The 13,905-nt window shown below is 32.2% G+C and overlaps 1 protein-coding gene across 14 annotated transcripts in view; it reads left to right on the top strand.

The window, feature by feature from the left end:
- The window catches only part of Tcf12 (transcription factor 12), a 354,335-nt gene that overhangs the window by 127,374 nt on the left and 213,056 nt on the right, over window positions 1-13,905 (top strand). For 13 of the 14 annotated variants that reach the window (XM_078049563.1, XM_078049565.1, XM_078049562.1 and 10 more), the window contains one exon: window positions 251-324. In XM_078049563.1, the coding sequence (XP_077905689.1) occupies window positions 251-324 (74 nt within the window). Of the gene's footprint in view, window positions 1-250; window positions 325-7,919; window positions 7,982-13,905 lie in introns of all 14 variants that reach the window. The other variant, XM_078049569.1, reaches the window with a different exon arrangement.

The raw sequence follows: 13,905 nt of genomic DNA, 5'->3' as shown, positions 1-13,905 counted from the left end.
CCAAAGAAATATTTTAGTTCTGAAATTCCATAATTACACAGGGTATTGCTTAGAGAATACTGGAATAGTGATGAAGGAACTCTGAAGTAACATCTTCTTCAGATTCCTAGGGCAAGGATTAATATTTAGCTAGTTCCATAAAAATGCAAGTATACTTACTGAATGTGAATTATTCTCTGCTATACCATACAAAAAACATCCACCAAAATATCTTTTTGGATTTATATATTTTACATTTTTCTTTCCTTAGGTATGGATGAACGTGGAGGTACAACATCTTGGGGAACAGGTGGTCAACCAAGCCCCTCCTATGACTCATCTAGAGTAAGTTTTCTTATTGACTCTTTTGGGGCAATACTGGGGTTTGAACACCCAGAGGCTTGTAGGTGCACTAGTTCACTGAACTGTATTCCTAATTTTTTTTTTTTTTTTTTAATTTTGAGACGTAGCTTCAGTAAATTGCTGAGGATGAACTTGATCTTGTGGTTCTCCTGCCTCAGCCTTCCTATTAGCTGGGATTACAGGCATGCACTACCAGGCTGGCTCTTATTAATTCTTGAATAGAAGGGTAAAGATAATTTGAATAAGTAATTTCTTTGCTATGTGAACTCTTATTTATTAAGATAAATGAAGATAATTTATTTTCATGAAGATAGACTACTCAGTCGCTTCACTATAGACTTAATTCTTATTAAAAACTGTCATACTTTGGGGATTTATTGTATTTTGTGTTATTTCTGTATCTGAACTTGCCTGCAGTACTCCTCATGAAATCTAGAGGAGCTGAGAGTGCTCATTGTATTTATATAGTCGTGTTTCTTTGTGCTAATTTGATTTGAGAAATGGCATTAGCTCTCAGAGCACAGGCTTTCAGCCTCTCCTCTTTTAGTCTTATTCCACTTGCCACCAGCTATTTCTGTGAGGAACTATATAGCCCCATCTCTTAGAAAGATATCAAAACAGAGATGACATTTTTTGGTTGACAGTTAAGAGAAAATAAGACCAAGCTAATACTGTTCTACATACAGAAAGTTCAAAGATTAGAACCTTTTTTACAGAAACAAACAGAAATCTCAAAACAAAAACAAAAACAAAAAAAAGGAAAATGAAAAATTAGATCAAAGAATTGCAATGAAATTATGCACTGTGTTCCTAGACTCACTAGTAAACTGGTGAGTTTAAGAGATAATTTCCCAAAAGGCCATATTTAAATGAATATTGAACTATTTCTTATTTCTCTCAGAATTAACCAAGACAAGATAAACGGGCATAAAATTTATCAGTTCTTAGCCCTTGAAGTGAATTGGTTTAAATAGAACTAAAACTGAATGTGTGATTGGAGTTCATAGTCTCAGAATAGATTATAGCCTTTTGCATTGAAAATGCTCTGTTAAAGTACTTCTTAAAATATGAGGTTTTGCTGTTGTATTTGGTCATAGTATGTTATATTTAAATACTTTGTGAAGAACTGGATTAGTTATGTGGAATCTTAGAGACTGCAAAACATAGGATTTTAAGTTTTTCCTTTGGGAATCAGTGGCTGAGAAATCTACATTGCAGTGTAAAGAGCCCTGTGCTGCCTCTCTGAAGACTTGGATTTTACTGTTGACATCACTATTAACTAACCAAAATTTAATCTTGGACACATTATTATTATTATTATTGGGGATTGTTAACCAGATTGATATACACATTTCTTTTCACCTTTAAAAGTTTCTGACACTTTGAATAATATTGTGAATAAAAGAGGTAGGTTTCCTGTTTAGATTTGGAAATAACAGCTTTATTTGGTGGGGAATTGACAATATGTTATTTATTAATATTAGAATATTTTCTTTCAAAGGCTTGAGTTACTGTGTAATAATAGGTTATTTCTTAAAGTGCTTTAAATGGTGCATTTGTATTTGATATTCATTTCCTTCTCAAAGTTTTTTGTTTTCCTACTTGAGCACTGTAGGATTTTAGAAGAACATAATAATGTATCTAAACATTTATGTAACTTGTGATCCTGGAATTAAGTTTGGCTTCAGAGATGGGATCCAGAGAAAACTCTGCCTTTCTTCTTGCTATTGATTTATAGGTTAGATGTGTAATGGTGTCTTTTATTCCTACTTTATTTTTTTGAGTATAGGTTATTTGCAGTGCAATGTTAGAATTGATTATATAGTGAAGTAGTTTGCTATTAAAAAAAAAAAAAAGATTAGTCTCTAGGTATTTCCAGCCTACTGTACAACCTTATTTGTATTTCACCTTGTTTATTTGAGTGATCAAATAGGATGATGATCCAGTGTTATCCTTCTTTATTTTTGTTCCTACTGAAATCCACTTTTCCACCAATTTCCCTCCTTTTATTGTGGTCACAGTCTGACCCTAAAATGATTTAGTGAGCTAATGAAAAAGCCACATTGTTTGTTAGCTTGTTTTTGTTTTCTGAATCCAATTTTAAACTTTCTTCCCCCTTTAACTCTTCTCACCCAGAGCGATACTCATGGTTACTTTTGAAGCTTCCCTCAGACTACTTTTTATAGGAAGATTATCAGCTTTTAATGTTTCATCATTAGATACTGTTTACTGTCTTCACCATGTTTTTCATAATTTTAAGAATAAGTGGTTATAATTGTGTTAATAAAACTGTAATTTGTCCAAAGTAATTCATTCTTCTGCCTATTTTATCATGTTGAGGTTTTTAAATTCAGAAATAAATATTAGATGTTGGCTAAAAACAAATTTTGATATACTACTAGTAAAATAGTTAACTCAATGTAAACTTTAACAGAATTACAAATACTTTTGTGAAAATCGTGAAAAAATTTATTTAGACTTCATTATATTGTATTGACTGTACATTTCATTACAGAAAATTGCGTTGTTTAAAATTGAGTCAAAATTGATTTGATTTTCATAAACATCACTGAATAGAAAATTTTGTTATTTTAGTTTTCATAAAATTTGAAGGACCTGGTATACAAAAATACTACTGAAAAAACTACAGAGTACTTGGATGGAGTTATGAAACACACGCTTTTGATTTACATGGATTAAACTATCTAGGCTGCTGTTTTCCTCCCTTTTTGGCCCAATTCAGTGCTATAAGAGAAAAAGAATGATTTTTTTTTGCAGTAATGTAAAACTGTATTTGGCACATGAACCCTATTAATATGTATGTCATATACATAGTTGTATAGAAGGGACTATACAGAATCATGTAGGTTGAATTTAATATTTATTTAACAGCTTTTCAAAGGAAATCTTCGTGTGCACCATACATGGGTCCTAAATTTATGATATAGATACTAAATTTAAATCTGATTCTAAGATATTTTTCTAGAATAGTAGACTTGTGCACATGAGCTCTAGAATAGTCAAGTAGTGAAGAGGCACAGATTTTTCTTTGGTATATTAGTCTTACATCCCTTCTCTGAGCATGGAAAAGTCACTTCAGCAGCTCTCCAGTTAGGTGTGGCTATCCCTCTTTTTACCAAATGCACCAGAAATAGCCTCACAGTGTAGATATAGAGGTAGTTAAATATCTGGTCATTAGAAATATCCACACAGAACCATTTAGTGAAGAGATTTTATGAGGTAGACAAGAAATATAAAGTGTTTTTAGAAGAAATAATAGACGTATTCAGCTTTCTTGGGAAATATGGATTTGAAACAGGACATGTTTGAGGCAGTCAGAGGGAAAGAGCACTGCATTTTACCCATAGATCTTTCTACCCTTGAGTCTTGGTTTCTGTACTTTTAAATGCCTGCTTACTTGTGCAGAACAAAAATACACACATAAAAAGAAGAAAAAAGCATCGTAATGTGAAAGATACTTTCAATTTTTAGAAATTTTATAAAAGTCATGATCAAGGTAAAGCATCAGAGACAAATGAAGGATTTAAGTCTAAGGTAGTATAGACAGGGAAAAAAGAAATTTGTTTGAGTTTGTTCCCTCCCTTTCTTATCATTTAGTGCAAAGAAACGCTTTCTATATTTGCTATTGTACCAGGTATAAAAGCCAAATATAGCATAATTTTTCATTTTTTAAACTACAAAGAAATGATGACTTATTCTAGATTCAGATTTTTCTCCCTCTTGCTACCAGGGTGATTCTGACAAGTTATTTAAATCCACTGTACCTTAATATATTTATCTATGAAATGGCATAATGATACCTACTTCATAAGGTTGTTTTTGAGTATTAAATGAAACAATATACATAAAGTGCTTAGATCAGTGTCTGGTACATAGTGCTATGTGAGTGTTGGTTTTAAAACTGTTTCTCAAAATTTGTTAGATCTATATATAACAATTACATAAGTGTAAATGAAATGAGTACATTTGCAGATATACTATAATTTAAGTGTAATGACTAAGAAGTATTTGCTCAATTAGTCTTACTTAATATACTTTAATTTCTTTAGATCTATAAAGGACATAAATAAAATCAATTTTTCTTCCCATATAATTGCTCACTTCTTTTGGGGGGGGGAAGCAAAAACTTCTTGTTATTCAACTTTGATATAAAATTTTTGTCTCTGCCTGATATAATGTTTTATACATAATGTGTGCTGTATATGTGTTTACTGAATATAATCAAATTGAGGAATAATGATTATATTTACTAGGGTAATTGGATTTGGAGATTAAGGAAGGAAAACTTTATAATTGACTTAAGATGATGAAGTTTGATGTAGATGATAGTAATATTGATGGTAGTAAGACATTTGTCCGTGTTTATGCATTGTTGTCCCTATGGTGATTCTACTTAGAAAAGAATTTCATTTAAGATCAAAGGTAATGGATACTTGTATGTGATCTTAGAGAAGTTACTTTACCTCTCTGGGTTTCAATGTTTTATTTCTAAAATTATGATAATTTTACACATATCTTGTATAGTTTTAGTGAAGGTGAAATATAATAATAGCTATTAAATATTTCACTTATTGATACTAAATGGAAGCTGCTTATTATTAATATCACCACTGTTATCAACAAATATCTAATAATTTAATGTACATTTTCATGGCTATATTTCCTGATATGCCTGATCTTTTTACGTCAATGGACATTTCAAGGGATTGTGTTGTCTTAGTTTCTCTGCCCTCTTAGCAATGTTACCATTAATCTAGATCAAGCTCTAAAGAAAGAAGAGTTTTCTGTTGTTATTCTTTTCTAAAATATCAAGTTTTTCATTCCTTCATTTAAAAGGTAACCTTCAGTTTGCTAGTAGTAAAGTACTCAGGGATTATAATTATAGGTGCCATCAGGGATCAGGAGTTGGCATTCATTTTCTTTTTGTGATAAGGTTTGCAGACTAAAAGTCATTTGTATTTTTGCTGTTTCTTCCCTGTGCATTTTGTAATATTATAGAGTTTTCAAAGATGAAAGGATGTTAGTTATCTGTTTATACTCAGTCCCTTTATATCATAGATGAGGAAACCAAGACTTGGAGAGTTTGAGATTTGTGCTAGTTCCACAAAATACACGAGATCTGGATAGCTGTATGACTATTTAATGACAGCCTCTGACGTAGAACTCAGACACTGAATATTATGCTAGTGTATTTTAATCTTCTTACCTTAGTAGCTCCCAAGTCAAAGAACTGGCCTAAATATTCTGCCATATTCTGAAGGAGTGGGAGAGGAGAAAGGTGAAAAAAAGAAGAGGATCTACTGCTGGTGATAGAGGATATGGGGAATGATACGATAGAAAAATTTTCCTAGCAAGTATAGTGTATTGTGAGGTAAAATAAAATTTAAAGACTAAGCGTTAAAGTTGACCCAGGTGATTGATGGAGAATCAATGTCTATTTCTGGTATTCCTAATTCTTCCCTTTTTGGCTCTGACCAAGTTATTTCTGTTTAGCCCAACGCTCGATCCATCCCCACCCCATGCCTATTCATTGATAGAAATGTCATGGATACTAATTATTTCACTACATTTCTGGACTTATGCCTGTTAGCGAAGAAGGAGAAACTGCCAGTGACATGGTAATGAATTGGCTTTAAAATACTTCATTTAGCTGATGTATATGACATAGCACAAAAGGGTTTTAAATAAGTAGATATATTTTGAGGCCTTTCATTTTAATACTTACAGTGACTTCTGCTACCTTCAGCAATGAAAGGATGCCAGGGTTCAGCTTATTTAGACAGCACCAGCCACGGTCACTTCACAGAACATTTATCAGGAACACACATGGATGGCAACCTGATAGACCAGATCAGGTAGAAAATGAAAATGCGAGGTTAGAAAGACTTTGGAGTTGGTCCAGTATTCTAAATTTTGTATATAAAGCCATACATTGGGAACTTGGGATGAAGAAAACAAAAAATAAAAACTAAAGTAAGAATATAGTTTTCAAATTCTGTGGAAACTAAAATTAAGTGTGTAAGGTTATCTGGATGAGATGAATGTTGTTTGTCTTGCAGTTCCTGGACATTTCTGCCACATGTGGCTAAAGGGAACTTTAATTTTGCTTAGTGCTCCTTCCTTTCTTAGCAGGTATTCAATATCTTTTCATCATGTGCAAGAGCTTTGCCAAGAGCCACTCCATAGTTTGTAGATAGAGAGCTAGATATGGGATAATAGAGCCTTGGCTTCCTTCATATACCATCTATAAAACATAAAGAGGTCATTCTGACCTCAGTAAGGATTATACTGGCTGGAATTTTGGATTGACCAGTTGAGTAGTTCGTTTACATTTGATAGCAGAGGCCATCGGAATTTCTAGGGCAGAAGGAATATGTTTTCCTCTCCCACTGGAGCACAGTAGTATGAGAACCTCCCTTACAAATAAGGATATTAATAAGTGTCTGCTTTTAAGAAATTTTTGCTTCCCCAATTTTAAGATTCTGAAATTATTAAATGTATTCTGTTTTTGAAATATTAAAGGTAAAGAAATACATACATATTTTGGAGTTCAGGAAATATGCGTAGAAAAAAAGTCATATTTACCTAAGAAGTTACACTTTAAAGCTTAAATTCTTCTAAGACAGCAATGGAAGAGCTATTATATGTAGCGAATAATGAATTACCAAAATAACGTCATTGGTATTTGAGGTGGGGGAGAGAGTACTTTGAGTTGTCAGAAAAGAGTTACTAGATAAGACAGTGGACGTTTGGGTGAATAGAGGGGAAAGAAAGACAACTTTCTGGAAAGGTGCAATAAGAGGGACTCAAGGACAAAGGCCTCCAGTGACTAAACTCAGTATAGAGTAAGTCAACTCATTCTGTCCATGAATGTTATGAGACTGGTAGCCTTTCTCTAGAAGAAATTGGCCTATCCTTCAGGGAGTAGGTAGCTAATTAAAAATAGACTTTTATTCAGGGAATGAATGAATGAAGCATGGATGCAAAATAAAAGAATGACATAGGACAATGCAGAAAGGTTAATTACATAAATCCATTTGTGTTGAACTTAAACTTAGATTAGGATGATAGGAGCCAGATTATAAAGGAATAGAAAGAAGAAAAATTTCACAAAGTAGGAAAATGAAAGTTGCCCCCCCCCATACTAGGCGACTGGGAAAGATATAAAATCATTTAGATTCACTACTCCCACAGAAAGAGGATACCTGAATTAAACTTCCATTTTTTTTTTTAAGACTGTGGCAAGTTAGTTACGGTTATTTAAACAAATATCAGATTATTTGATTTTGATAAATAAAATTTATTTACAAGTGGGAAAATCTAATCATATGAATAAAAATTGCTTTTATTGTCCCTTATTTGTCAGTATTCACGGGTAATAAAGTTTAGGATACCTTTAATATAGCATAGGTATTTTCTCCAGATTGTTTATTTGCTAATGTTTTATTTTTGAAGGGGAAAAAAGGTATAGTTTTTATAGCTACTAGGAGTTCAAATGGAATAATTAGAAAGGACACACAAATTTTGAAATAGTATTTTATGCCTCTTGATCTCAGGTACAAAACACGAGATGAAGCAGTTAAATAGCAAAGCAAGACAGAAGGGACAGAGACTTAAAGTAAGTGTTTTCTATGTATTGCATCTATGTTCCCATTAATCTCTGTTTTGTTATGTAACTGCTCCTTCAGAATGTTCTGAATGAGAAGAAAACTATGGGTAATAAAAGGGTATATTTTAAAGTTAGGTTTAAATAAACCCATGAGAGTATGTATTTGTTACTCTTGGTGGTATTCAAAACAGCACCTACCTGTAAACTGTAATCTCTGTAATCTGTATGTTCTTGGATAAGAAAAACGGGGTTATGATGATATGATGAGAGCACCTTTATATTTCTTGCCCACAGAAATCACAAACTGACTGGGTTACCCATTGTTCTGTTTTATTCCAGTAAAAATTGTTTTTTTTAGTCTCACCTTTATTCCTAGAGTCAACAACTATTGAGATGTTCCATTGTAGATCTTTTCAGAAAGAGCCGTTATGTTCATTTCTCCCCTTACTGTGAGTTTCACATCTGTATTAGGACCTATCTGGTCTTTACAGTTCTCTCTTTGTTTTCTCATTGTTTAGATTTTAAAGCTAACAAATAGAAATTATATCACATTACTCTTTGAATCTTTTTAATGTCCCTTCTTGTAAATTGTTAAGTTTAGTCCCTCCCTCCCTTTTTTAAAGACCATTCCTTTAGTATTTTTCTCAGATTTCTTATCAGCGGAAATAAAATGCAGGAGATTCTGAATAGTATTTTTAAACCCATTTAACTTATTTTTATTAATAGTAATAATTATAACTAGCATTTGTCACCATATACAGAGTTCACTTTCATGTGTTGCCTTCATTGATCTTTATTCCAACTCATTGAGAAATCTTCATTTTAGACATGAGGCTCAGAGATATGCCTTACCAGAAAGACATAAAAAGTCCCCGAAGCAGTTGTTAAGAACTTATTTGTCCAGGACTTCATGGAAAGATACTCTAGGAATTTTAACATGGTGATACTACCAACATTTCTTATAAGAATACTGTCCACATTTTATATGTAAAGCAAAACAAACAAAAGACACAAGCCATTGAATGAATCAGATAGATTTGCTTCCAGGTTTTTTTCTTATATTTAACTTGCGTAAATTAATTTTTGAGTCTCTCATTTCTCATTTACTAAGAGATTGGTCTCATGAGGAGTATGTGGAAATAAACTAGAGGAAGTTTTAAAAAATAAGTAGCACATATCTGGAATCTCTAGGTGTATATTCCTCTTTTTACCACCAGTCTCATGAAAAGGTACACGTTCATTCTCTTTTAAAATCATATTGTGAATTTAAATGCCCAACAAGAAGTTCTATAATTTAGAAAAAGTAGATTTCATTTATGAAATAAAAGCTATCAGAAAAGTTTATTGCATTACAGATTTTAGGAATTTGGAGATTATTGGGAAAACGTAATGGGGCAACTTAGATTCTTAGAATGTATTTTATGACAGAATAAAGATTCGTACTTTTTCAGTTCCTCAAATCTTTTTAAAAGAATATGTATCCCACAAGGTAGTTATGAAATTCAAATGAGCATATATATGTCAGAGGCTTAGCATGATCAATACATTTTAGTTCTGTATGTAATTACTTTTCTTGTCATATTCTCTGATAATTTTATTAGATTATAATAAGCTTGAAATGTTTCTCTTTGACATATTGAACTCATTCTTAAATCTTCATGTTATCAAATGAAATAATTTTAATGTGATTTTATATCATAATTAGTATAGTGCTTTGTATATGGAGCAGAATATATTCTTTGGTGTTTAGGAAATTATTCTGAATTTGTGATTAAGCAATAAATTACCGGCTGTCCTGTGTCAAATACAATAATGCATAGCTCAATGGCGGGGGCATGTTTTAAGAAATGTGTTGTTAGGTGATTTCATCATTGTGTAAACGTCATAGAATATACTTACACAAGCCTCGATGGGATAGCCAGCTACACACTGAGGCTGTGTGGAATAGTCCATTGATTGTTCCTAGACTCCAAACCTCTACAGCATAATACACTACTGAATATTGTAGGCAAGGGTACACAATGGCAAAATTTTGTTTATTAAAACATATTTAATAATAGAAAAAGTACAATAAAAAATATAGCAGAAAATGTAAATAGTCCATCTTTACGGTACCCCATACAGGACTTGTAGATACTTGAGGGTGAAGTCAGCCAGTGAGGGAGTGGTGAGTGAATGTAAAGGACTGAGACATTTAGACTTTCAACACATTATATACTTAGGTAACAACAATTTATAAAATTTGTTTTTCTTTAGCAATAAATTGACTTGAGCTTACTATACTTTTTCATGTAATAAACTTTAAAAAACCTTTTTGCTCTTTACTAATAATACTTAGCTTAAAACATATTGTATGATTGTACAAAAATATCTTTATGTCTTCATCTTATAAGCATTTTATTTACAATTTATAATTAAAATATTAATATTAATTATATAAGTTATTTCACTATGGCATTTTCATACATACATACATCACGTGTTGATAATGTGTCCCCTCCCTTTTAACTTTAATTTTTTTTTTTTAGTTGTAGGTAGATACAGTACCTTTATTTTATTTATTTATATGTGATGCTGAGGATCATACCCAGTGCCTCACATGTGCTAGGCAAGCACTTTATCACTGATCCACAACCCCAGCTCTCCTGTCTGCCCTCCTTTCTATCTCTTTTTCCCAGTCTCTAATACTCCCTCTACTACTCTCTTAACACTTTCAGGGTTTTTTTGGTTTTTGTTTCTGTTTTTTTTTTTTTTTCCATATATGAGAGAAAACACGTGATGCCTGTCTTTTCTGTGTCTAACTTCAGTCAACATGAGATCCTCCAGTTTTATTCATTTTTCTGTAAATGATGGAGATTTCATTCTTCTTTGTGGATGAGTAAATCTTGTTCATTTTTACCATATTTTTAAATCCATTCTTCTGTTGACGACCATCTAGGCAGATTTCATATCTTGACTATTGTGAGTGGTGCTGCAATAAGCATGGGTATGCAGGTATCTCTTTTGTATGCTGACTTCATGTCCTGCAGACATATAACCAGAAGTAGTCAGGCTGGATCATATGGTAGTTCTATTTTTAGTGTTTTGGAGACTTCATATTGTTTTCCATAGTAGCTGTACTAAATTACATTCCCATCAACAGTGCCTCGGTGTTCCTTTTTTTCCCACATCTTTGACAGTATAAAATACATTACTTTTTACTTTTTAAACTTTGCTTAAAACTGTGATACAAGCACACACATGAGATTAGGCCTATACAGAATCAGGATCATCAATATCATTGTCTTATTCCTTCATATCTTGTTTCCCTGGAAGGCCTTTAGGTCAATAACTTGCATGGTGCTGTCTTCTCTGGTAAGAATGCTGCCTTCTCAAGTCCCTCCTGAGGATATTCAAGGTGTTGCTCTTAAAAACAGGCCTATGGTGGTTTGCTTTATTATTATTAGTTATTATATTTATTATTATTATTTATCATTGAAAGAAGATACTGCATCAGAAACATCTGCCTTTACTAAAACTTTTTTTATTGTAGTCTATGCTTTCAATAAGTACTCACTGAAGTCAGCAAAAAGCTTCTTCTAAGCCTTTCACAGTGAATGTTTTTGGTGAAGGGCTTAGAAGAAGCCTCTTTTTCTTCTGCAGTTTGTCTCTTTAGCTGTGCATTCATTAGGCGGTAGTTGTTTTTAGCTCTATTATAATCTTGTAGGGACTAATGTAGTAGTTTGCAGAAGAATATTGTTGACTGAAAAGTCATTATATAGTGCATGACTATGTCTTCTCTACATTGGTGATACCACTATTTCTCATTGACTTTACTTTTCTCAGTTCTTGCTGTGTAAATATTTTTCTTGATTTCCTACTGACTTTACCTTACTTAGGTCCTTTCCCCTCAGTGTCTTTCTTCCCAAGTTGGAATTTTGCATTCTTCTTTTGAAATTCTGTACTCTTACTTGTGGGCTCTTTATATAAAACTCCTTTGTTCTCCCTTTCCAATTGTTCGTGAATTATTTATTGAGATTTCACTATTTTCTAGTCACTGTAACTAGATGGAAAAAACAAAAATGATCAATTCATATTCCATCATATTACTAACATGTAAAAAATTACATTAATTAGATTAATGTTTTCTCAAACTGTGTTTAATAGGATATTAATAAACAATGTACAAAGTTTGATAGTTCAAAATATTTATGTATTATTAGGTTAAAAGGAAATTAAATGGATTCCTTTGTCATTAGATTTCTCAGTTCTTAAAAAGTATTGCAGAGGGAGTGCTCTTTCTCATGGAAATAACAGAGATTGTTGTACTACCCAGTGATGAGAGTTACTTCATGAGAGTGGTCCAGAGAGAATAGAAGCAATACTGGCTTAGGAAAGCTGCCAGATATATTTTATACAAAGTGGAAAATGAAAATCTGTTTTGCAATACAAGGAATAGTGGATTGGACAAGTGGATATAGTCAAATGGGTTATTATTCTGGGCATCAGATTCCTAACAGATAAGACAAAAACGTTTAATAAAATCAATGGTTTCTCAAACTGTCCTTAGTAGGATATTAATAAACAATGTACAAAGTTTCATGGTTCAGAAATTTTAGTAAAACAAAAACTAAATGGATTTTTGTCATTAGATTTCTCAGTATTTAACAAGTTATTGCAAATTATCCATTTTCAAGAAACGAATAGAATATACTTCCCACATTCTTCTATTTGTAGAATTACTTCTGTGTCACCTGTGAATTGAGTTTGACTGCAGTAGCATTCTCAAAGAAATTAGACAGTGTAAATGTTTAACTCTTAATTTAGGTCTATGATCTATTTCCATTTTTCTATAACCATGTGAGGGAGCTAAGTTTATTTTGTATAACGCTATTCATTTTTGCTGGTACCATTTGTTGAAAGAATTACCCTTTTCTACCCACTAAATTTTCTTATTATCTCTGCTGAAAATCAAATGGCCATACAGGTGAAGGTCAATTTCTAGGTTCTCAATTCCATTCTTCACATTTATACCATAATCTCTTGGTGAATATATCTTTACAATAAATCTTGATAATCAGGTAGTTTAAGCCTTCCAACCTTCTTATCCTGTTCCAACCTTCTTATCCTGTTTTAAAATTGCGCGGGGCTGGGGATGTGGCTCAAGCGGTAGCGCACTCGCCTGGCATGCGTTTGGCCTGGGTTCGATCCTCAGCACCACATACAAACAAAGATGTTGTATACGCTGAGAACTAAAAAAACATAATAAATATTAAAATTCTCTCTCACTCTCTCTTTAAAAAAAAATTGGGTGATCTTGGTTCTTTGCATGTAAGTTCTTTATTCTACTCTTCACATTCATACCATAATCTCGTGGTGAAAGTACCTTTACAATATATCTTGATAATCAGGTAGTTTAAGCCTTCTAACTTTCTTATCCTATTTTAAAATTGGGCTGTTCTAGTTTTTCTGTATATAAATTGAAAAATTTAAACCATTATATCAGTTCCTACAAAACTTCTAGGAATTTGGTTGGGATTGCATTAAATTTATAGATCATTTTGAGGGTAATTGACATCTTACAGTATGGACGCTTTTAACCTGTAAAACATATCTCTATATTTAAGCCTTCTTTAATTTCTCTTAGTAGTAATGTGTTATAGTTTCAGTGAATAGGTCTTGCACATACTCCTTTCGGTTTTTTAATGAATACTTCATAATTTTTGATGCTATAGTAAAAGTACCTTAATCTTATTTTCTGATTTGTATACCTTGTTTACCATTTGTAGTAGCTGTTTTGTACATTCTTGAGGATTTTCTGTTTGAACAGTATGTCATCCATCAATAACGACAGTTTAACTTTCTTCATTTCTAATCAGGATGTTTTTTTTTCCTTTTGAACTACCTTTGTATATGTTTTGGGATTCATTTTGCTAAAAACAAATGTTTATATC

The sequence above is a fragment of the Ictidomys tridecemlineatus genome, chromosome 5 (genome assembly GCF_052094955.1).
Source record: "Ictidomys tridecemlineatus isolate mIctTri1 chromosome 5, mIctTri1.hap1, whole genome shotgun sequence".
Classification (NCBI taxonomy): Eukaryota; Metazoa; Chordata; class Mammalia; order Rodentia; family Sciuridae; genus Ictidomys; species Ictidomys tridecemlineatus.
Note: the sequence above shows the minus strand (reverse complement) of the source record. Positions and strands in the feature narration are given on the sequence as shown.